This window comes from Diuraphis noxia, unplaced genomic scaffold (genome assembly GCF_037042655.1).
Source record: "Diuraphis noxia isolate RWA-SAM2 unplaced genomic scaffold, SU_Dnox_SAM2 contig0004, whole genome shotgun sequence".
Lineage (NCBI taxonomy): Eukaryota > Metazoa > Arthropoda > Insecta > Hemiptera > Aphididae > Diuraphis > Diuraphis noxia.
In genome coordinates, this window is record NW_028301714.1 from 36,066,828 (window position 1) to 36,093,076 (window position 26,249).

General features: G+C 28.2%; 2 protein-coding genes across 5 annotated transcripts; both read left to right on the forward strand.

Annotated features, from left to right (window-relative positions):
• Positions 1-162: 162 nt before the first annotated feature.
• Positions 163-20,988, forward strand: LOC107162835 (CYFIP-related Rac1 interactor B). Of its 3 annotated transcripts, XM_089226388.1 has the most exons (9): positions 164-441; positions 11,177-11,311; positions 16,406-16,553; positions 18,374-18,598; positions 19,372-19,508; positions 19,588-19,791; positions 20,096-20,172; positions 20,250-20,444; positions 20,562-20,988. In XM_089226388.1, exons 3-9 carry the CDS (start codon positions 16,433-16,435, stop codon positions 20,629-20,631), a joined length of 1,029 nt encoding a protein of 342 aa, XP_089082514.1. In that variant the 5' UTR covers positions 164-441; positions 11,177-11,311; positions 16,406-16,432; the 3' UTR covers positions 20,632-20,988. The 3 variants fall into 3 exon arrangements, with proteins under 3 accessions (XP_015365371.1, XP_089082514.1, XP_015365369.1); XM_015509883.2 differs by lacking the exon at positions 11,177-11,311 and having other exon boundaries at positions 165-441; XM_015509885.2 differs by lacking the exons at positions 11,177-11,311; positions 16,406-16,553 and having other exon boundaries at positions 163-441.
• Positions 450-3,784, forward strand: LOC149056014 (uncharacterized). 2 transcript variants are annotated; one of them, XR_016191501.1, is made up of 3 exons: positions 450-1,911; positions 2,000-3,022; positions 3,465-3,784. XR_016191501.1 is itself a non-coding variant. In XM_089226390.1 (2 exons), the coding sequence occupies exons 1-2, from the start codon at positions 1,794-1,796 to the stop codon at positions 2,335-2,337; spliced, it is 456 nt and encodes a 151-aa protein (XP_089082516.1). In that variant the 5' UTR covers positions 450-1,793; the 3' UTR covers positions 2,338-3,784. The 2 variants fall into 2 exon arrangements, 1 of the variants encoding a protein (XP_089082516.1); XM_089226390.1 differs by having other exon boundaries at positions 2,000-3,784.
• Positions 20,989-26,249: the final 5,261 nt, after the last annotated feature.

Consider the following 26,249-nt stretch of genomic DNA (forward strand, 5'->3'; position numbering starts at 1 on the left):
ATAACAATCCGGTTCTGGTAATCGTGGCTGAGAAAGGTTATTACCGTGGAACCGGTAACCCCGGTATATCATCCACCCCACCACGTCCACGTCGACGCACCGCCGTAACCCCACTACAACTCCATCGACGAGGGACGGCGAACCGGTGTACGACCATCGGTCCGTGCAGTAAAAACGGTTCGAAACGGAAATCGAAACCAATAAGCGTACGCGCAAACCGCAGTCTGTGTCGCGTTTCGGTGCTGTGATAACGTATCGTTTTCTGTTCACGAGTTTGAGACGGATAAAATATTATTATTAAGTATAAAAGCGGCATCGACAAACATTAAATTCACCATAGAACAAGAGAGACGTAGACCAGCCGAAACCATTTTGTTCAAGTGACGGCGTTTCGTGTCGCGACATATTAACAGCTGTTGATGCTGTCGACGCAGGAACGAAGTAAATAATCAATCATTACTATTTTTATCGTTATCATCATTTCATGCCGCGCACGCTCACCCTCGTCAAATGGTAAAATAACCTTTTGCTTTTCGGAAACTCGTGTGCTTCTTTAATGTAGGTAGGCTAAACGTAAATCGATCCTAATAGTTGCGTATAGGTGGATAATTTAAAAATTTCATTAGCTCACGGTGAAGTTATTATTGGTAATTTGTATATTAAGTATCTATGTGTAATGCTATATTTTACTAATTTAAAGGTGCCTTTACGCTGCGTACCTAGTGATGTACACTTTTGACTTTTTGTGATTAACGTACTTACGTACCAACGTACTCAATAAGTGGGCAACAAAATCTCGGTAACACACTAACACGTTGAATATATTTCAATATAATATTATACACTATGCTGCTAAAAACTAAGTGCCTTTAAATTTTGAATTGGATTCTTTTTCTAGTGCTTGAGAGTTGATAGACAGTTAAAATTTTGAAACTGAAAGCTATGTGTTTCATTAATGCTCATTAGTAGAGAAATTCGACAAAGTTCGTATAATGGCCTCGAAGACTTGATTCGCGATGGCCGATGAGTAATGACTCTGACTGCTCTGATTGATCGGTAATCGTTAAAAAATGACATTTTTCATGGTACGAAAAACAACCGTAGATATAAAAAAACGACAAAATTGTAATTTCAAAGGTACACTAAAACAACAGTTGTGATAATTAATTTCAGCATATTTATATCAGAATATTAAATTGTAAAATATTATTTAAAATTTTCACAAATTGATTTCATTGATAATAATAGCAGCAGATGTCAGGATTATTATTTTTACATTATTGTGAAAAACTGATATTTGTGATTTTTAAATAAATAAATATTTAAGTGGTAATATAAGAGATATCAGGTATAGTGTAATATGTACCATACGAATATAACATGAACTAAACAAGATTTTTCGTTACGCTTTTAACGCGGGATAAGTTGTGGATGACTACCTTTTATCATTGATTATAGAATAGACAGATAGCCCATGCAATGTTAATATTTGGTGACCATGCGTAGGATGCAACCACTATGGAGCGCTAGTGTAGTTGGGATGCAAGGAGGTGGTACCCCCATCATAGATGTTTGCCATGGATATGCGGGGAAGGGAAGAGGTGGCTTATTGCGAAGTGCCGATCTAAAAATAGAGTAATAATAAGAAACTGAAGATATACTGAAATTATTGGAAATAATAATTTTATTATATTATCATTTTATTACTATCTTGTTCATTGTGGAACAACCGCCTTCCGAATTTTCTTGTTTTTTGAGTTTTAAGTTGCATTTACAATTAAAAATTCTTAAACATGTCTGGAAATAAATGCCAATATTTAAATTGTGGAAAATCAAAGAAAATGTTTCCAAATTTAAAAATGTATCGTTTTCCAAAAGATGATAGAAAAGAAGTATGGATAATACATTCAGGTGAGTAATTAATTTTAAATTTTAATTTTTCTGTACCATTGCGAATATTTATAATTTTTTTTACACATATTTTTTTATATCTACACAGGAAACACAAGTTTGTTTTCTGTTGATCCAGATAAACTCCACAATAGGTACATTTGTCAAGAACATTTCCCACCCGAAAGCTTTGTACAAAATTTTACTCAAAATCATTTGATAGATACTTCTATTCCCTATAATTATCAATCTAAAACACAGCCATCTACATCATCAGGCATTAACCAGAATGATGAATCTCAGCAGGAGTATAATATAATGTCAACCCTAATGTCAACTCTACATGGAAATTTCCAATTGCATTCTATAATCAATGCTTTTATGTTTCTTTTTAGCTGGAAACTCTGCGACCACGACTACAATTATATTTTATTATTGCCCCAATAGTGCTATTAATGATTTAACGAGTTAGTAATAGCTTACAGATACAGTTATTTCAAGTTATATATACCTAACAGTTGAAACATGGTATAATGCAATGATTATGTATGTCTGCTGCGATAATAATAATAATATAGCTTATATTTTATCATCATTACACGATAATCGGCAAAAATAATATGTTTGAATTTTGTGTGGCTGATGCGATTACCTCATCCGATTTTGCAACAGGTGGTGACGAGAAAAGACACCGGAAGTATCTATACAACGTTTCTTCTTGGTTGGTTAGTGAAACGAAAAAATACGTTTGTTGTGTGTCATATTTATATTATAATGATGAGGGGGGTGAAGAGTATTGTCGGTTGCGAAGGAGAATTTAGACGGTAGTCTGTATAAGTGAAGCCTAATCGTGCTGGCATTCATTACGTTCGAATCTATTCTGCAAATCGTCTTCGATATAATATTATTATGATTTTTGGTCTACGATTGTTTTTTAAATTTTTATTCGTAACGACCCTTCGTGTTTTAGTTGTGTGTTATGAATGTGATTTATAATAAATAATTATATGTATGATTTGATATGGACACCTTTATAGTTCATAATATTATGCTATATTATATTATGTGTTGCAATTTGCGCGTGGCCTATCCACGAAATCCGTCAGCGTGTTGTTTTTGACATTAATTTAAGGTCTGTATTTATGACGAAACCCGCTATGGTAAAGTCATAGTGTCGATTAAATAAATAACAAACTTAAAACTTGCTTCGAAATAAAATCTTATTTCATTAACCACTTCGGGCTTAGGAAATTCCAGAAATTGTTTTTTTTTTTAAATTTAACATATGAAAACTTACTCTTTTCTATAAAATGGTAAAACGTAATAAGTTGTAGTAGTTGTTCATTCACAGACATTTTTCCCAATGGAGTATTTTACGACCTAATGGTTATATTAAATGTATTCGTTGATTATTTAAGAAATTGTCCAAACAAATCAATTAAAAGTTTACAAATTATCATTAATTTCTTTAGGTGTATTTAATTTTTTTTTTAAGTTATGGCTTTATTTCATTAAAATAACATAAGCCTTTTTTTATTCGTGCAATTTGCGTTATTATTTTTTTTGTATAAAAGTGACTGGAAGAAGATACAATATTCAGAATAACGAGCAGAGATCTTAAGTTTTTCATCGGTTTTTGTTAAGTGCCTTCATGTAACTCGAGAAAAACTTATAAAAATATGTCGGTAATTTAAATTAATTTATTATTTTTCTATTAATAATACAGTAGAGATTAGTAGTATGATGTAAAGTTTACTTTGTAAACTAATAATTAAGCAACAATATAATATATTAAATGCATTTTGTTTTTGAATTTTCATACTATAGATATTATATATATAGGTAATCGTTATGCTGTAGAATAAGTGATAACAATTAGAAATTAAAATAATAATTATTTGCTGTGATGTAAATTGTGAATGTATATAAAACGTTTCGATTCAATATTGTATTAAAAATAATATTAAAAAATAAATAAAGATTTTTGTGTTAAAATTATTTGGGAATATTAAAAATCGGTAATGTAATAGAAATGTTTTTATGTTTTATTATAACTACGTGAAATATAAGCTCAAATTATTAAAAAAATCTTTCGAATATTCCTTTGATTTATTTTTATGAAAATAATTTGATTATGAAGTTGTTCAGTTGTTAATGTTTATAAAACATTGACACGAAAAAGTTAATTTGGAAATTCTATTGGTATAATTATTGTCTACATTATATTTTTTTATGATGATATCATTGAAATTTTAATCCATGTATAATAAATTAATAAGATAATGATACATTATCATTTATATATTTCCACTGCCTCAATCAATATAATTATTATATTACTAATTTTAGTAGGTAAGATATTTTATTTTTCAGAAATATTAATATTGTCAAGTATTATAAGCGTCTCAAGTCTCAACTAATATTATAAGAAATTATATTTTACCTTTCTTGAAAATATTGTTATTAATAACACTTTTTCTTCAATTTTCCATTTAATAATGGATATATGTCTAAAACTATAATATTCTTTTATAAATATAAATGTATAATATATTCTAGATACCGGTTGAGGGTTAATCAACTGAATGTAGGATACTTATTATTTTATAAACTATTAACGTTTTTAATAATATTTTTTGCCTTAATTTTTAAAATTTTTTATCGAAAAAAGCATTTTTAGCAAAAGTTTTTGGAGTACTTCGATGTATAAAAACAAATGTTGACGAATAATTTATGAATTATAAGCGAGTACATTTAATAATTGTAATTAATTAAAAAAAAAATGTAAACAAATAAATTCTGTCGTCTTTGAAAGTCTTCACAGCAATTTAAGGCACTTCTCGCATGCTCCTTATAATAGTGCATATCAATAGTATAATGTCTATCAAAAGTCGTGTGTCCCGCATTGTTTGGAGGAAGATTTAAGAGGACGCTACACCCGTATACGTTGTCTTCGTCTTACAAACGCATAACATAGCAAATTGTATGCTCAGCAGATCACGTTTAGCTCCGTTAGTTTAAAATTTAGAGTAAATTGACCACTTACAAAAATTAAAGGTAACATTATAAGGGCATAACGTAGGCTTTTTATTGTATTTTAATTTTAAAGTAAATTATGTATATTTTAAGATATACAAACAATTTATAATTTTAAAATACACATAACTCACTTTAAAATTAAAATATAATAAAAAGCCTACGTTATACCCTCAATAATAATGTTACCTTTAATTTTTGTAAGAGGTCAATTTACTCTAAATTTTAAACTAACGGAGCTAAATGTGATCTGCTGAGCATAAAATTTGCTATGTTACGCACTTCAGCACTTGTAAGACGGAGACAACATATGATTATCTTAACTGCTACCGCAAGCAAACTTAATGTACATGTATCCAGTGCTCGACTTGACAAAATTGAAGTTGGGGGACTCTGTTAACTTTTAAAAAAAGAGCGTCCCCACCACTTGTTAAACGTTACAAAGCCGTGGTATCGCCCCACACCCCTAATACACCTCTTTAAATCATAAAGGAAATATTTATGAATAATTAAATAAAAAAAAAAAAAAAAAATGTAAATATTATATTGTATATTATATTTTTAACTTATAAAATAAAATATAAAAAACTCAAAAAACAATTGAAAAAAACAACAATTTATTTAGGTTTATTTATTTATATATGTTATCACTTATCACGTACATTTTGATAAAAATTAAAAATTCAGAATGATGCCAATGATGGCATGATTTGGCGTCCCATTCGTTCCCCTTAAAAATAAAAGTAGGGGTACGCTGAAATTTCTGAATAATTAGATGGGGTACTCCGTCCCTCTGCGTCCCCCCCTCAAGTCGAGTACTGCATGTATCATTGCCATCGAAATGGTTGTTTCAATTAAAATGCAAAATTGCACCCTGCAATGGTTGTTAGTCATAAATAAATATCGCGAAATAAAAGTGAATAAAATTATGTTTACTGTTTAGATATATATATATACATATTATTACAATCGAAAATTTGTGAATGACTTTTTAAATATATCAAACTGTTAATTACCGTCTAGTTTTTAGACCGGATTTCCGGAGACATACGAATATTCGGTGACATATAGATATAAATATATATAGTATAACTATATAGATATAGTGTAATGAAAATGTGGATAACGGGACTGTATACACTTAAGTTGCCAGATGTTCCTAGAGTTGCGCTGCAATCTCTTTAGAACTTGAAATGTTAAAATCCTCATCACATCATTTCGTCAATTTGTTACTGAATAAGTATATAAATAAGTATGAAGTTATGACGCGCGACGCGTGAAAAGATTTTATTGGATTAACTTGTTGATTATGTTTGGTTCTAATCGGATTATTTTGTATAGGGTATGGCCTAAAACATACCTACGTGCTTAATATTGGTTCAATCAACGAATTATATTATTTATTATTAGAAATAAATTTAACACACTTATTATATAGGTATATAATATTATAATTATGACATACATTATAAAATGGATAATATAAAATATATTTGATGACGTTTGTCGTAATATCGTATGTGTAGTCTACTCTGGCATAACCAAGGTGGAGTCATAGGGACATGGCAACCGCCTCACATTGACCGTATTAAACATAAAAAAGTATTAGTAATTTTTTGGCTGTATTTGTTTTTTATTTTCGAGAAATACAATTTTATCAGTATTTGATGGTATTAATATTAGTTTTTGATAAACTCTATAGGGAAAAAATAATAGGGCATAACAGATGATGTGAAGTCGAAAAGCAGAATATGGTTATAACTTTATAAGTTTAAAACTATTAAAAAATATAATTACTGATAACATTGGGCTTGTTCATGCATTAGTATACATATGCATTTTTAGATATGTTATAAGTAAATATACACACATAGGTGACAGCTAGTAAAAAATGTGTTTTTGAATGTTTCCCTCCCACCCTTTTAGAAATCCTGGCTAACGCCACTAGTCGTGTGCGGCATAATTCATACAGAATGACAGAACTTTAAATCCAATATAAACAAAATGGTATCTGGAGAGGCTTTTTTTCATTTGCTTCGTTTTAAAATACAAATATAATATATACGAGTATATTGAATATATTTTCATCGTGGGAAAATGTATTTCGTAAAACGTTATTAAATCATCCAAAATAATAATTTCATAATTTTTTAGATGAATAATTAACCTAAACGATTACATATTTTAGTCTACCTATTATATTTTACGAATTTAAAAAAAAATTATAGTTTATTCGTGTTCAATGATAAATCACTGCAGTCGTACTAAAAGTATCGCGTTAGCTGAACGTTAGATACATTTCATATGCTTTCTACATTAAAACTTAATTTTAGGGGAATCACACTAATCACAGCATATGTGTCGAAATAAACATGCTATGGATTAATATCAATATATATATATATATATATAGGTATAATATCGTACAATATAGATGTATTTTTAATTTTTTGAAGATATATGAGATGCCGAATTTGGTGTGGAAAAAAATTTAAAATATATATTTTACTTTTAGATAACTTTATATTCTCTTATCTCTGTAAAATTAATAACATTTTAACTTCAATATATTCTATTTAATTTCTAATTTCTAAAACAAATGAATGCATTAAATATAAAGATTTGATATTTAACCTCTTTTTTTATCTTCACAAATTCTAGAAGGCAAAGTTAGTAGAAGTTAGGCGTGTCGTGTACCACATGTTAGGAAACATTTTAATAACGTGCATATTTATTATTATCAGTTATCATAATTTAAAGTAATAATTAAATAGATGCATATAGATGCTAGGACAACTTAAAATTCTCGTCTTAAGTTGATTTCTTTCTGGTGTACATGTACCTAGTGAGCTCACACCTATGAAAATTAAGTGACCCAAAATTAATAAGAACCCTCTGTAGTTTAATGTATACATCAAATTATATATTTCCCTTATGGATCGTTAACATGGGATTGATTTGCATTTTCATTACTTATGAATTACTACACGGCTACCCCTCCCCCCTCACCCATAAAATATATATGCCCAAGTACCTGGTATATGTGTAATATTAAGCTTTATTCTAAGAAGAAACTATTTTGTTATTTTGTTGTACCTAATTCAAAAATATTATTTGTGGGAACTTGAAAGTAAATCATTGTATTTTATACATACAATTAAATTTTCAAATGTGATGTTTTTTGGAAAAAATTAATTCAATCTGCTGTGTATTACTGATAGTAAAATAAATTACTTTAATATTAATTAATCCATAATATTGACCGTCTTAGCACAGAATCGTTTTTCGTATAAAAGTATAATGATTTTATATCACATAATGACAATTGTACACAAATCGATTAAAGTAACCCATACGATATCCATTATACAACAGATCAGTACTCACTAGTTCACCTTTTTTTTATACTTAAATTTAATATTAATATTTCATAGTTAGACGTGATTATAAAATAAAAAATAAAACATATTGTGAATCATTATTGTTGTATTGTATAAGTTTATTAAATTAATGAAATAAAAATGTTTATATACTCGTATAGTTGATAGAAAGTTCATTTCTTTTAAATACATAAAGTAATCAAAAATATACTGTTTTGTTATTGAGAAAACTTTAATTAGATTATTTGTAAAAAAATATTTAGCTTTAGTATTTTCAATCATTTATTGATAAATTCTCGAGACAGCTGTCTGAATAAATTTGTTATACTTATGATAATCCAAAACTGTATCGAAGAGGTTCAACTTACCTTGATAAAATATTTCTCTTGAAAACCCTTCATAGTTATTTGCATTAAAATGGACGCATATTAAAAAATATTTCAATATTTTATTCAACTGCTAGTAAAGATTAAATAATAAGTTTTCTACCGATGTGTAGACTAGTCTCTGAATTGTGATCAATTATATTATCATTGAAAAAATAATTAATCTTTGTTCTTTGGTTCTTATTGGTCTTAACCACAAACTGTTATTATTTTATTGTTAACAGTTTATTGCTTTTTTTATATTTTTAAATAGAAAAATTATCCATGTATATTATTAAACAAAGAAATATTTGTTGAATTTCTAGTTTGGTACAAAATCAGATGTCGATTATAGAGGAATTTAATAATATATTATGATATTAATTATATTTTAACGTGCTACATAAAATATTGAGCTATGCTTTATATAATTGGTTCTCTTGATTGTTTGCATGTATAAAAAAATTCTAATTTTATGTTATAATATATATATATATCGTTTTTGCGTATTAATATTTAATAAATATAAATATATTTAAAAAAAATCAATGTTAATATTTATGGTTTTTAAATTGCATTTTATTGATTGATTGAGGTAAATGTTAAAAAAGAAAATCCCAATGAATAGACTTAGAACATTTTGGCATTAGAAATATATTGGCTTATGAAAAGTCAAGTGGGTGGTAAGGAGAACGTCTGGAATTTCATACAAAGAAAATAAAGGGCGAGATCAAACGATTTTCATTAAATCATGGTTTCTATATATTATTATGTTTAAAACATCTACTAATATACTGAGCCGTGATTGACATACGGTTGGACGATATAAAGTTTTTATACAAATCATTTAAATTATCTGTTATAGCTTAATAGTTTACATTTTTATACTAAAACACACCTATCACTTTTGTAGGTATATTAAAAAATTTTGTTAATGATTGAAAGTTGCAAGTTTTATTGGATACAATTAGTATAAGCCAATTTACAGTATTATTATTGTTATATTGCAGATTGATAATTAAAATCAAACAGATAATTAAATTATTAGTTACCTACTATAAAGTTTAGAGTAAAATTAAATAACTATTTAATTAAGGAAGTCATACTTGTTGATGAGTTATATTTTGAAGCTAACTGTGATAAATAAAACTTGATTTGTGCATCAATTATACACTACTATATATATTATACAGTATTATATGTATTTATTTACACATGATATTATTATCCTTGTACGAATTTCAAGATTTATTGGAAAATTTGATATTCGTAGATACATATGGTTTATAATTTATAATATTTAATGCCATTGAATATTAAATACGTGGCAATAAAGAGAAAGTGTACAAATGCCTGAACAATAAATTTAAGTTAAGACATGTGCCTAAATATAAATTTTCTGTGAGTTTGCAAAATGTATACATGTAATTATTATTTTTGTTTAAAATACATAATCATTGTGTATGGGTCATTTTATGTTACTTTTTTTAAAATATTTATGATGTGTATTAAAAACCTTGTAAAAGTAAGTATTATTAGTACAAACAAATAATATGATTAGTTTTCTTTTTAAATATAACACCTGAATGTAACGAAGCACGGAGATCCGAACTGTTAGAAAATTTGGATATTTATTGTGGTTTTAATATTAAAATCTTTTTAGTAGGCCTATGTTTTTGTAAAATATTTAAATCTATAAACTCAATATTGTGTATAGATATATTATATTTAACCACTTTATTAAACATATAAAGTAGAGCTTTTATTACATAGGTATCTTAGTCGAATCTACTATTATGTTTATTCAAAAGCAGTACTTATAAGTAATTATTTTATTCACTTTGGATTTTAATTTTCAATTTACGAATCTATAGTATTTTTTTCTTGATTTTTTATTATTTACTAATTTAAAAACCTCGTGTTGTATAATAAAATTTTTGTTTTGTAACGAATAGCTCATTAGCTATATATTTACGAATTGCGTCCCCCAAAGACAATTTGAGTACCTCAGCATTCTCCCCTCTTGTTGCTTCTACACGTGTGTGGGAAAATGTACAAATAATAATATGATGAGTGGCTTATTTTTTAATATCAGTGTTGTAATTCGTAACAATTTATTAACATTTTATTGTGCTGTACATAAAACGACCGGAAATTGCTTTCAATCATCACTTAGATAAAAAGGGGAGTTTATACGCAGAACAAGTATTGAAAGCGATCAAACTAAATATTATTTTATGTGATGTATTTTGTTCGACACCGTTGTCATCCTTGTTGTATGTAGGCATGTAGCTACGAATTCGATTGATTATATTTTATATAAGTTTAATCATTTGACGAAAACCCATGTTGCATTTGAATAAAAATAACAATAATAAAAAAATATAAATTAAGATCTTTGAAGTTTTGGTGGTATGTTTATTATATATAATATAATATATTATTATTATTATTATTATTATTATTGTTATTTTCATTAATGCAAGATGAAAATATATTTCGCAGATGCTAGACAGGTGTCGCACGTGTGCTTCCAGATTGTAATGGTTGCACCATAGTGTGAACCCAATTCATGCCGTATGTCAACGTAACATGTATTTAGCAATTAAATATAACGTAACATCAAAATTCAGAAGAAAGGTAAACAACCGTCTTGACTAGACTCTATTTATTTTAATGTATAGAGTAATAAGCAATGACTGAATAATACAATGCGAGATGAACTTTAGAAATATCGGGCTATGAGTTATGATTGAATAAAAATAAATAATAATAATTATGAATAATTTTAAAATTTATATTTTATATTAGTGATAGCAACAATAATTTGTTGACTTTTTTAATACTTTTCAATATAAACATTTTATATTGAGGTAAGTATGGTTACTTTGTTCTATTCTCAAGGGTATGTGTGTCATGTGTGATTAATGTGGTATACAATATACATATAGATATCTATGTTATATAAATACTGGCATGAACATATAATATAATATTGGCATATATATACACAGAATACTAACATTCTGCTACAGATTAAATGCATTTAGCCTACGATGTAACTGAATAAAATATAATGCGGTTTATGGTAGGTATTGTGTTTCGCTTAAACCCCATGAAGGAATAATGGTGTTCTTATGATGAATTTAGTAAAAATTAGATCGTCTTTTGAAATATGTTAGCTCTATTATTAATTTCTAATTTTAATAAACGAGTAAAGGAGATAAGTTTTAATTAAAAGTACGTATTAATAAAATGACATTGTTAAAAAAAATTAATTATAGTTAATTTGTTTTTTATTTAATGTTACCATGCAGTATATAGTATGTGTGTGTAATAATGTAATAAACTGATAACTTTTTTATTGAAACCTCACTTTGATACATATTTAATTTTTTATTTGTCATGTTATCTTACCTTCACATAAAGAAATTGTGTTTATGGTATCTCCTTTGTCTTTCTGACTATCTGTACCCCAGTATAGTATAAAATAAATATAAATTATTTCTGGGTATTTTGTATAAAATTTTGATAATAAAAAAAGTGGGTAAGTCGTGGATGTCGCTCTGCTGTACAGTAGGTTACTGTAATGGATGGGATTAAATTTGAATGCAATGATAGGTATCATTGTATGCGAAAAACGATTCTGCACGGAGATGATTTGTCAGTCTAGGATATATTATATTTAAATATTGTCATATATTCTATTTTGAAACAAATATTTTATTTTTCAATTAAGACGCATTTTGCATAAGGCATGGTTAATCAATTAGTGTAGTTATCATGTAGTTATCATAATTTATAATACCTTATAATTTATATTATCATATATATACATATACCGGTTTGAGGATAAATCGTTATCATTACGCGATTTCATAAAAATTTAAAACTCAAACGCTCAAAACATTTTTCCTATAATGACGCTTCAAATTTTTTCTATAGCTATTTGAAGCAAAACTGATGGAAAACTTCCTGTTTTTCCTAAAATTTCCTATTTTTCCGTTAATTTTTAGTTTGTTTATACCGATTATTTAGAAAAATATTAAGAATTCTTACTTTTGATCCCCCAAAGTATCAACTAGATTCACTTTCTGATTTAACAAGGTACTGAAGTTAAAAGTCGAAGCATTTTTACTGCCCCAAAACGTAATGCCAAACACAAAAAAAGTATATTCATGGTTTTGACGAACTTTTGTCAATATTTGAACTTCAAATGTTAAAAAAAAAAAATCGTGCCTATGTATTCTTATAATTTTTAATCACTATAAGAATAACTTATGAGAAACTTTGTGTTAAAATTTCAAGTATTTTGATAGGCCAAAAAAAATTTTATCGACACTTCAAAAAAAATTTTCAGAAAAATTGAAAATTTCAGTCGTCTATAAATATCTCAAAAAAAGTCAAAATATTTTGAAAATTAAACTGTATATAGATAACACTAACATAAACATTTGGTGAAAATTTCAAGTATTTACAGTGATTAGTTTTTGAATGACAACCATATAAAAAGATCGATTTGGTCGAAAACTGATTTTGCGTAAAAATTCCCGTTTTTCTGTCATTTTTTTTTTGTTTTTCTCGATTTTTTTGAAAACTGTTGGAAAATGTTTACTTTTGGCCTATATAATGCACCAAGGATCTTCAATTTTACATCGGAAACCACCCCCAAAGTTTGAAATCGAAGCATTATTTCGACTAGTTATGCTGTACACAGACACAAAAAAAAAACACACACATCATTGTAAAATCAATACATTCATCACTTCGTTCAGAATCTAAAATTTTATTTACAATTATTGTAAATTGTTTGTACACCTTAAAATACTCATAACTCGCTTTAAAATTAAAATATAGTTAAAAGCCTATGAGAAGCCCTAGATAATAATGTAACCTTCAATTTTTATAAATGTCAATTCACCCTAAATTTTAACTAACCGAGCTAAATCGAGCGTACAATTTGTTGTTACACACTTGTAAGACGGAGTCAACACATTCGGGTGTAGCGTCCTCTTAATGCTAATATTATCTATCAATATTTGTATACAAACGTCAGCGTCACGAGAGTTCAAAAAAAAAAATTCTATTTTTGTTTTTGTTTATATTGAATGTAGATTTTTGGTATTATATTTGTTATTAATAGACAAGTATTTGATTGATTAACAGTACCTAGTTGTCGATGTGGCATACATTATGTTAAACAATTTATATATTTAAAATATTTTATTGTTTAAGATAAATAATACAACAATAATTATAAACAAAAACAATGCAGATTATTGTTAGTTTTTTTTTGCATATTCATACAGTTTAAAGTTGTTGTGTATGCCTTAAAAATTGTTAACGATAATATCATGTTCTATTTTCATAATAATTTTTTCGATTAAATATGTTAAACATGTTTTTAATTATTTATTTTATTAAATAGATTTTTAAAAATTAATCAATCATTATGCTGCCCAAGGAAAAAAATATTTGATTGTGACCTTCTTCTCTTTATTATATGGTAAATAGTGCATTGGATTTTGTTAACCGATTTTATAATCTATATTTATTAATTTTAAGAGGATGTCAACGCGTCATTTGTTTTCTCTCTTTGACCCTCGCGGTATTGTACCTATAAAGAATTTGCATTCAGCAGATACAGTTTTTGGTTTTAGCCTTAATATTAAAGTAAATTGATCTATAGTCAAATTTAAAGTCTCTTAAGTTGATATTTAAATTTTAAAGCTAATTATGAAACGTGCATTTTAAAATTGTAAAATTTTACATATTCAATTATAACTCACGTTTAAATAAAATATTAATAAGAAATAAGATGTTCTAGCGGTTGTTATTACTTTTAAGTTTGACATTAGGTATTAAAGCTAACAACAGAACTAAACACAATTCCGATTTTCTGAATGGATATCTTCCAAGTGGCATGTGGACCAGAGATAAAAAACGAAAAGGGTACTGACATCCTCTTAAAATTTATTTTATTATGAGTAATTTAATTGTGTGATAATATTCGTGTAAAATATTACACGTTTACTATTGATAGGCAGTGGAGTTTATTGAATATTTGCTTTGTATTAAATTTGTCGGTAATAATATTGCTGTAATATATTGATAATATAATAGCCACTAGGTACATAATACATTGATTTCATGGTCGATACGTCATACGAAAATACTACGCTTGTTTATTCAAAAATCAACTATTTAAAAAATAATAAATTGCGATGTATAAAATACAGTATACATGACGTGTTATATATGTCATGTACATTTACATTTATATTACCATGCGAGCCACCCGGCCGTGATACAACTTGGTCTGAGCTTACACGAATTATACGCACATACATACGTCATACACATACACCTACGCGAACATTCACCAACACACACGCTCATACATACATGGTAATGCTGTTTTAAGTTACCTATGTAATATGGACCTATAGCTTAGTTTTTTTTTTGATTTGGAGTCACAAATAATTTTTCTGTAAATGTATTGTAGATATTCCTCCTGCGCGTTTTTTTTATACATAATACATACATCCTGATGGATTTGCCTATATCGAGTTTGGTTTATATAGAAATTTATACTTGACGAAAAGTTGTGTCTCCGTAATTGGGCTTTTGGGCGATAAAACGGGGGTACTTTGTTTAAATCTTCGGGGCTTATTATTTCCGATATTGCTCCAACACTAAGAATACCTATATATAGGATGTGTGCATGCGCACTCGAAATTTGTAGGTATAACGTTGTATATATAATAATGCCTATTTATATGTTTCCAAGACACGTATATACGAATTATATAATAATATACAATAGAAGGTGCCTAATTCCATATCTGCTGCGAGATTTGTCTTTGTCAGCGAGATAAAAACTGTAATTCCAATTCGGCGGCTGTAAATTATAATTAAACAGGACTTATTGTGTTTTTATAATAATATTATATTGCTAGTGAGATTGATTTCGAAGAAATCAAATTGAATTATAAATAATGACTGTTATTTTATGTGCGCTTGCATGCAAAGAGATTTACAAATTTCAGTCAATTTAAGTTGAGTAACATGATGTTCGTTGAAAATTTAATAGAAACTAATTAAACCTTTTACCTATCCAGTCGTAAAATGGTTAAGTAAATTATTACTATCAATACAGATACCTCTAATGCACGTTGTGCTCGCAATCTCACATATCTACTGTTGTTCACTGTTTATAATATATAATATTTTTAAATGTACCTGTTTTATAGACATCTAATAAACTTTTAAAATAATTTATTCATATTAAATAAACACTATCAACGTGTTTACTTCATTATAAGTTTTAATTTGTAATTTTATATTTAGCTTTGAAATACATAGAGGAGTAGTATAAATCCGCCATAATTTAAATCAAAGAAAAAAATGTTGTGCATTTCTCATTGCGCTAACCATAGTGTACCTTGTATGGTATTTATCAATGAGAAATAAAAAATACTTATGAGTTATGTATTGTATATAAAAGAATAATACTGAGGAACGTTGTCTCGTTTAATTAATCTATTCCAGCCATGATTTATGATAACTTTTCTTAGCAAACAGTTTCTTCTACTCTGTTTCCCAAAAACCTCGGCTTTTAACAAGATGTGTATCGGTTCGCCGATTTCCGAATAAGAGTTTGTTTTTTTCTTCTTCGAGAATAGTTTAAGGCTGCAAAACTTTACTAACAGTATAATAAAAATGTTTTCGCAGAGTATTTGACTAGTACTGGAACTGTTGATGAATTTAGCTTGCTGCTGTCAGCCTACAATAATGGGAAAACTATTAAGCCTGTTAGCTCGAGACGAGAATAGTTGCTGTTCTGCTCAACAGAAATACGATATTTTTTTAGATTTCGAAAGTAAGTATATATTCATCTACCTGTTAATTTTTTTTCTTTTTTAATTAAGTTGTAATAATTTCAACATTTTCTATATAAAACCACACTGCTGTAATTAATAATTATGATTTTGAAACTTATATAAAAGCAAATTGAAATGTCTCGATTCTCGATTGACTAGTTTTGTCCCTTCGGACCTTTGAGAAAAAAATCCTAAATCAATTCAGATATAATGAAATTACTAGAAAAAAGCTTGATAAAATAGAATCCACTCACAAATCTAATTTCAAATGTTCAAGGGTATGTCATGACGTTATGAGTTATTTTTGTTTTAACAGTATATATTATACAATGGCAAAGAAGCAACGTCATACCATACATTCATAATTTCATATATTTGAGTGGGAGCGTAGTTAAATAACTGATGGAAAAATGCCTTTACAAATATTTATAATTTGGTACATGATTTTATTTCCCCTATATGTCCCGTGTTTGCGTAGCTACCCAATCCAAAATTAACAGAAAAATTAATTTGATTGTAATAAGTACTAATAACTAATAAGTAAGACTAGAATATTATGATAATTTATCTGTGTATGTATAGGACGTAAGTATTATATTATTTATGGAGCATTGTTCGTGCAATTTAATGTTTTTGTGTTTTTGTACCTGTATAAATTTAATGTTTGTATCATATCATACTTTAAACTATTATTACTTTTCTACTGATTTTTAATTCGCCAGAACTATATCTACTTAAAAATACATCATTAATTAGTCCTTTAATGTTTCATTATTATTAAAAATCAACTTAAAAATTAGTTTGAACTGTTGAAGTGCTTAAATAATTTAAACTTTTAAATGTTGTATAACGTTAAGTTTTGGCATAAAATAAAATGTTCAAAATGGGCTTTCATTAGGTACCTCTTAAAGGAGTTGTTACAAACTTTATTTAAATTCACTGCATACATTAATAAATTTTTTTGCCGTTTACTTGGTTTTTAAATCGAGACATAAGCATTGTCACGGTTTATTTTGATTTTTATATTGAAACATAATGAGTATACCTACAAAAAAAAATTATTAATTTAGAAGTTATTTTTTGTAAGTTATTGTAATAAATAAGTAATTATTATTGTAATATTGTTGTAACTAATGTTACAAGTTAAACAAGTTTTAAAGTTAAGATAAATGTAACCTTAGCCCTTAGGTAGGTACTTATAGTTTTATCGGAATTTCTAAATTAGCTTTTTCATCCAATGTATACTCATAGTTATATAATAAAGCGTTACCTTAATATTACGATGATCATGTACATTAAAATTCAATGTAGCTGTAATCAATTTTTTTTTACATATATTTCAAGTATTTTTATTCATTTTATAAGAATAAAAAATTGCATTTAACAATACTTTTTATAGAGAATTGGATTCAAAATATTTTATTAAATAAGATCATCTAGCAAAAGTGATTTCACCAAAACTATTGGATGACGTTATAATTTATGTGTTACTGACTTTCTTTATTGCAATATAGGTATGACTCATTTAAATGATTCAGGTTGTTAGTGTTTTTTTAAGCATTTTTAATAGTAATTATTTTACTATTGTTATTTATGAATATTGAACAATCGTTGCTAATAATATTATAACCTAGGTATAAATTATTTTAACATACTTCGCGTTATATGTTATGTCTGCTTATATTTGATAAACGTGTGCCATTCTTATGTTTTTTTTATTATTAGTATTATTATTATCACACCAATTATGTGATCAACTTTGCCCGCTGTCATTTATAAATTAGAACAAATTAATATTTCATTTAATTTTAATTTTTAGATGCCCAACCTACTGAAAGTGAAATGCAACTATTTGATGAGGTCCAAATCGTGCTTACTGAGGCCTCTGATGTGCTTTCGGATCTCAAACATTATTCGGGTGCTGATCAATACATACGAGCAGCGATCAATAATCCAAGTGCCGAACAAAATGCATTGACATGGGAAGCGTTAATGCCTCGTATCCGCACTTTGAGACGATTCTATTTTTTCTCACAAAAAATAGGTAAGTTTTGTATTAATATATTTGAACAATATAAACGAAAAATCATGTTATAATTTGTTCTTAGTTTATTATGGTAATCGCTTATAATAATCGATTGTCAATACTAATATACGTACACATACCAAAAAAAAATATAAATTATATACCTAATGCTACAATGGTTCTGATTTTTTTTTAAATTCTTATACCTCATAAAGCCTCATAATTTTGAGTGAAGTGATTTAAGTTAATAGCCTGTATTATGAGCATTTTCAAATATTAATATTTTAAATATTTATTACTCACCTAAACATTAATATATCGTAAAAAACTTACAATAGAACACCGAATAATGTCCGTATCTAAAATTGTAATTATAGTAGGTTAGAACGAAAAATGTACATGGCGTACGTGGATAAGACGGAAATGAAATGTGGATGCGACGTTCCCTTAACTGAAGAACCCATAATTAAATTACAAAGTATTTTTATTTTTAGAACTTTCATTATAACTATTATAGTTCAACAATTACAAATTGATAGAAATTACAAAGTTATTAATAATTATTATAATATACATTTAGTAATATAATAATTGTTAGATTATTTTTATTTATTTAATTTAGATCATTTCACTTTTATTTTAATAATTATTTTATTATTTCATGTAAAATCATTAAATTTAATGAACTTTGCATTGTAGACCACAGTTCATTGGTAGACCACATATTAGGAGATCGCCTTTTTTGAATTTCGTAAGAATTTAACTAAAATACGCATCTTTTTGTTTTCCAGCATTCGTTGTACCTCAAATTCTTACTGAAATATGTTCGGATGATATTACCCCATCTTTACACTTAGAAAATCAACAAGCTCTAGTCAAACAATTTTCCGAAATCATTGAGTTTGTGTTGAAGTTTGATGAATACAAGGTATACTGTCGTTGGCAGCATTTCGCTGGAAAACTTTATTAAAAGTTGTTTTAGCAATTTCATTGTTTTCAAATTTCAGATGCGAACTCCAGCGATTCAAAACGACTTTAGCTATTACAGACGAGTGTTGATGCGTGAAGGCACATCAGTGCATTCGTTCACGGACGAAGATGAAGATTCCAACAGCAACTTGAACGTTGCCAACAAAGTGTCCTTGTTCTACGCAGAAGCAACGCCAATGTTGAGAACGCTGTCAAATGTTACTTCACTATTTCTGAACAAAGTAACTACTTCTGTTACCTACTATATTATACAGGAGATGTTTTGCATTATTCAATGTGGACATTTTACCAGTACACAATGCAAAGTGACATTGGGATTACCTATAGAATAAAACGAACTACAAATTATTATTTTATTATCTATTACTAATAATATATATTTCTTTTTTTCGCCAAAGGCCAAGTTTTTTTACTACATACTTACTTCGTATTTTGTTGTGACGGTTTGTCATTCCAGCAACAACCATTATAATCAAGTATTTATTCTTCACGTCAGCAGTTGACTTTTTTGTTCTTTATTTCCAGGATAAACGGCTCGTTGACTATGCCATTGATATGTTGAGTACCATGGTAAAAGTGTGCATACGTATGTTGGAAACACCGTAAGTCATGTTCACATGGTTATAACATTTTATTAAAATTGTAACGTGTTATTATTTAAACTATGTGTGTTCCACAGTACGGTTCAATTCAGAAAACAGGAAACTCACCTTTTCATGCTTCGCGTATTAGTCGGCCTCATCATACTGTATGACCACGTACACCCAAATGGAGCGTTTGTCAAGACTTCCAACATAGACATTAAAGGTTGCGTACGGCTGCTCAAAGACCAGCCGGAAGAGTTTCAGACTGAAAACCTATTAAACGCACTAAGGTAATGATATGAGGGACATGTTAAAAACTTGAAACCGCGGCACAATACCTCTTATAGACAATAATAAATAATTATGATTACTGTTGATAATCGTTTGCTTATTTTCTCCGCATATAGGTATACTACAGCTCATTTAAATGACCCATCTACATCAAAAACAGTCAGATCCCTGCTCATGGAAGCGTAATTTTGTTTTACAACGCTGTTCAACCTAAGATCTGATTTTTATAAAATCATATATTTGTATTAAGTATTATATAATTTATTATTTCAATATGTAGTATTATCGTATTTTATAAGCTAACGGATACATCATGTATAATATTGTGTTTTAAGATATATTTTTTACTTTTCTGTTTTCACAACTAAGTGTATTAGTAAATCAGTACATTTTTTATTAAGACTCTGCAACTACAATTTTAATTATTTACGAATATAAGTCCATCTCTCATGTATAGGTATATTGTAAAGATATGGTGTCTACTACACGCAGTATATTTCATATAATATTTATAAGCAATAAACCTTTAACGTATAGGTAATATTATGCATTTATCATAACTTAATATTGAATAGTTCCGAGATCAAAGCAAAAAGTTACGTATGCGGAACAATTATGTAATAGGTTATATCATATACCTAACTTATATTGTGTGTTAAAAACACATTGATCGAGGGTCCTCATTTAGCAATTGGTACCTTTTAATTTTTAATTATCACCAACTATTTATACCTCAGTAATTTAGATTACAGAAATATGCACCATCGTATACAAGAATTTACTATTTTTTTTTATCTTCTTTAGTTACCTATTAAATTACCTACCTACCTACTATATAATATACGCCATTTGCAATTTCATGTTGTTTGAAACGAGTTGGCTATAATGAAGTATATGTATTTAATGTTATCAACTCATGGTGTGTGCAGATTGCATCCTTTCGGAATTGAATATTTTTTCATGTATTATAATTTATAAATTGTATTGATAATAAGTAATAACACAACTGTATAGATATTCCTAATTATAATGTTAAAAAATTCTTCGAAGGGGATCCTTATAATTATCTAAAACATTGTGCTAAATAATGTTAAAACCTCCTTCCTGGCCGAGTTTAGATACGTCACCGAAGTATGCAGAGCTATTGTAGAACATATAGAATTATGTGCTGATTTTGGGACTTGAAAGGTTAAAGTTATCTCAGTCCATGTAAAATATGCCTGATATATCGACACTTGTGTAATAAATCGCGTAGTCTTCTATTTCGAAACGAGAAAATTGCGAACCTTGCGATCTTTCGTATTTTTTTCGTATACACGTATCATCGGAACACAAAATGGAAAATGGACGGGCAATTCAATTCCCGTAAAAGCGTGACTCCTCGGAGGATTTCCCCGAAGCCGATATATAAGTCATTTAAATATTTTATAAGTACACATATATATATTATGTGCATATTATTATGTATGCGTGCGGCAAGGGAGCGCGAAAGTGTAGCCGATTACGTATTAAAATCGTCGAATGTGAACCTACATATTTCACAGATCCGTTTAAATATGCTGATTTTTTGGTGAAACTTAAGCTCATTTTTCGATTTTACACGTGTGATACGATACATGTACTTTTAGCTGATCGATAAATTTGTCAGCTTTTTCTTTATTTCTTTTCATTCGCTATAACTTACGCACAGCTTTTTCCTCTGCTCCTCCGTGTTTCTCATCCATGAATATGAAATAGAAAGTACTTAGGTAGTAAAATCACTAGTAAATTATTGAATACTATCTAAGATATGTAACTAAAAATAAAAACAATAAGTACTTTATAACCTATTATCAATTATGACCTGCGCCTTCCACGCCCTTTCGATCACACTTCTTAAAATATCTTATATTATTTACTTTGTAAGTAGTCATTGAGGTGTTTTGGTTTAATCCATTTTAAATTGACTCTGTTGTAAATTGTAATGGATGCTATATATTTTGTAAACCTTTAGACAACACATGATTACAGTGTACTTAAGTACCTTTAATATATATATATATATATATATATATATATATATATATATATATATATATATATATATATATATATATAATATTGTTTTATCGTACATTTGTACACATCATACATAATAGGTTTGTATCGGTTATAGCAAATTTAACAACAATTATTTTATAAATAGTATTATTGTAAACGTATAATATATGTATATGAGTGGGTAATTGACAAAGTGTCTTTATTGGAAGGCTTCTTTAATCTGTCTTTTTCTCAAGCCATAACTTCACCCATCTTTTTACTTATTGTTCTAATTAGTTGAACAGATTGTTAATTATAGTGTAAAAATAAAAATAAAGTTATTATTATTATATTATATTTGAGCGTACTAGTTTCGAATTTAAATTCGAGCGACAACGATTGTTACTACCCTTGTACACGTATAAATAGCTGCGTACTGCGTATGAATAGGTACACGCAAAGTGACCGTTTATACTTATAGTTGTCGCTAACCGATGTTGCACTGGTGTGCCGTTGAAGAGGGGACGTGAAGTTTCATCGTAATTACCACCTGGTCGACGGTGCGCGACGGGGAGATGACGATGACGGTAAAATTATACGTTATTTAAAAGGGATTATAAGTCATTTAATTAGGATAAGTGCTTTTATATTATACACCACAGAATCGTCGTCTATACAAGTGTTACCGATTGTTTTTAATTTGCGCCACCGCCGTCGTTTTTGTTGTCTGGACATCTTAAGTATGTACAATTTGAGTAATTGCAAAAATGAATATAGGTGCTACCTATATAAACATGCAGCGATAACTGGACCATTGTTTGTAAACATTGTCATTCCACGTTATTATGTTGTTACTTATTACTTGATTAGTAATAATCTGCATATAATAATATTGCTTTATAATTTTTAATAAAATGGTTAGGGGGACATCTTCTTCTCGATTGCGGTGTAAACAAGTTCGAGGTACCTACGCTGTTGTATTAGACGCCTTGCATGATGTGAGTGAGAGATAGACACTGGGGTTTGTAAAACAAATTAAAAAATAAACCACGTCGTTCATCCCCGCCCGGTTTGTCTCAAATGTAACATTTATTATATACCTACTTAAGTGTCTAATCTATGGATATAGCTGCTGGTTTTTGTGCACTTTACCGCCCCGATGGCGTCCGAAAGGTATACGACATTTTTATGAACGTACGCGTAAACTTGGAACGAAAAAAAAAAAATTTAATTTGGCGTCAGGGCGTATGTATATATAACATTATATATAATATATATTATGTACTCTGCGCTGAATACAAACAAAATATATAGGTAGTATTTCTATCACGCGTCTGTAAACATTTTGCGGGCGAAAAAAACCAAACATTTTATGCACGGCTTATAAATATTTGATGGCGATATTAAACTCGGGCACAACAATATCATAATATATAATATACACGCACCCGTTTTCACGATGTCTTACTCATGCATACAGTAAAAAATTCAAAAAGAAAAAGAAAATCCAACTGTTTCTAATACTCCAGTGCGCCATTTAGGTTTAAATCTAAAAATATAGTATACATGCTATATTAGGTATACATAATTCCAAATGATAATGATGATTTTGATGGATATTTGGATATTACACTGTAAATTATTAATATTAGTTATTTGTTACTATACGTAACTCATTCCAACGATTTTATTGTTCTTATATTGTGTTGCAAAGTTCTTAGTTTTTTTTTCAACGAAAAGTTTCATGTATGTACCACCATAGAAATTGGAAACCAAGTGTGCAGGGTGGTATTTTAAACAGGCATTTTAAAAATATTCTTACATAGTCTCAAGAAACCACAACCAAAAGTATTTTTGAATAGAAAATCTGTAAACGGGTGAAGGTCCATTTATAGGATCATAGTTATTTTTATTGCTTTAAAATTGGTTTATAAAATAACAATTACACACACGGCCGCACGGCACATGTATAAAATTATAATAATATGATGGTGACAAATAACATAGATGTGGATTTAATTGGATTTTAGGAGGATGTGAATTTCAAAGCTTAAATATTTAAATGAACAAAAAAAAAAAACAATTCAACTTATCAATTATTATCAATAATTGCACTTGCTTACGGCATTTTAATTACGTTTTTTACACATTGTTTATATAGCGAGGCCTTTAAGGCTTTAAATAAGGTCTATTTATGGTAGTTAGGTATAATAAGTACGTATGTACACTCACAGGCCACAACCCAACTGTATGTATTTAATTGAATAAACGACGATTGCTCGAGTGTTTGCTTTTTACTTTTAAAATAATTCAGCATACATTCACTGATATCAAACGACGATTGAGTCAGTCATTAATCTTATAAAAAATAATGAGAATATATATAGGTAAGGGGGATTTATTAATAATAAGTTACTCATATTCAGTCCCTGGATAGTGTACCTTATAATATGTTAAGTGCTTGTATTTGAGATATTTTAATGAAACATCACATTTTATTATTAAAAATAATTAAAATAGTATTTTTCGTTAGGTATTCATTTAGGCCAGTAGATATTATTGACTTTTGTGTTTTGTGCTCTATCGTTTGATAAATTGATAAATGGCAACATTGGAAAAAAAATAAACTGAAAGTTCTTAATCGTACAATTAAACTCCAATTTAAAACTATACCATATAAGCTCATAACAAATCACAATGCTTTGTGCACGACACACCTGAAAATCCCCCTAATAATAATAATAATAAAAATAACATATATTATAATTGAATTGTAGTAATTGTGTAATAACATGTAACATTGTAAAAATGTAATTCTCGTTAAAGCTAATAACCTATGTGGTTGATGGTTAACCAATAAAGAAAAAACAGTAATAACATATACAGTAAAACAGCCGATCTTAATAATAGATTTTTTTGATGATGACTTGAATGCTCACTAAATATTAGTAGTTTATAGACAATACGCCACTTAGTGAAATATGAAACAATGGAGTTGAAAACAATGTGCTTTTAAGATTAAAAAAACTTCAAGTGGTTGAATAACTAAAAAAAAAGTTTGTGAAGAAATTGTCAATACACTCTTAGAAGTGAAACTATAGTGGACAATTTACGATGAAGATTAGAAGAGTTCTTATAAAGCGAGGTCGGTCATATTGAAAAATTTAATAAATGGTAATATGGCATGCTCACGTAGTTCATACTCATATTATATTATTGATAACAATTTTTTTTGTTTTTTTATTACTTATTTGAATACTGAAAATCGGGCATTTTAATGTCCCTGCACCCTGTATGTACGTATACAGAAGCTAATGCGATGTCATGGGAATTTTGTCGTTCACGTGTCGGTAATAAAAAAAAGCTACCACACGACGACGATGCGTTATATAATAACTATAGTATAGTTCCATACAATATATACATATACTATATATATGTATATCGGCATGTCTATACGACTATATAGGTACACTGTATATAGGTATATAAATACACAGGTATATGAGCACATTGAGAACTGTAATATAATATTATATGAACCTAGTATAATAAAATCTGTATACAGAGTGGGTCATCGTATTCTTCAGTCTTTCCATAAAGCTCAAAAAAAGAAAAAACTGTGACCCACTCTGTTTATGATTAAAGTAGCAGTAAAGTTATTGATTTACGTGCACAGCCATGGCAGTGCACTGCGGTGTGAAAACGCCCGTGCTTGACTTCCTGCCTGTCCAATTGATATTTAATAATTTATAGTTTTTCACACGTTATACCAATTATAAATA

What these genes read in the sequence shown, in the direction of transcription:
- LOC149056014 (XM_089226390.1), top strand. Translation starts at nt 1,794, where the DNA reads ATGTCTGGAAATAAATGCCAATATTTAAATTGTGGAAAATCAAAGAAA. An exon ending in AGTATGGATAATACATTCAG is followed by an intron (nt 1,912 to 1,999) that starts GTGAGTAATTAA and finishes ATATCTACACAG; the next exon opens with GAAACACAAGTTTGTTTTCT.
- LOC107162835 (XM_089226388.1), top strand. Translation starts at nt 16,433, where the DNA reads ATGAATTTAGCTTGCTGCTGTCAGCCTACAATAATGGGAAAACTATTA. An exon ending in TTTTTTCTCACAAAAAATAG is followed by an intron (nt 18,599 to 19,371) that starts GTAAGTTTTGTA and finishes TTTGTTTTCCAG; the next exon opens with CATTCGTTGTACCTCAAATT. An exon ending in ATACGTATGTTGGAAACACC is followed by an intron (nt 20,173 to 20,249) that starts GTAAGTCATGTT and finishes TGTGTTCCACAG; the next exon opens with TACGGTTCAATTCAGAAAAC.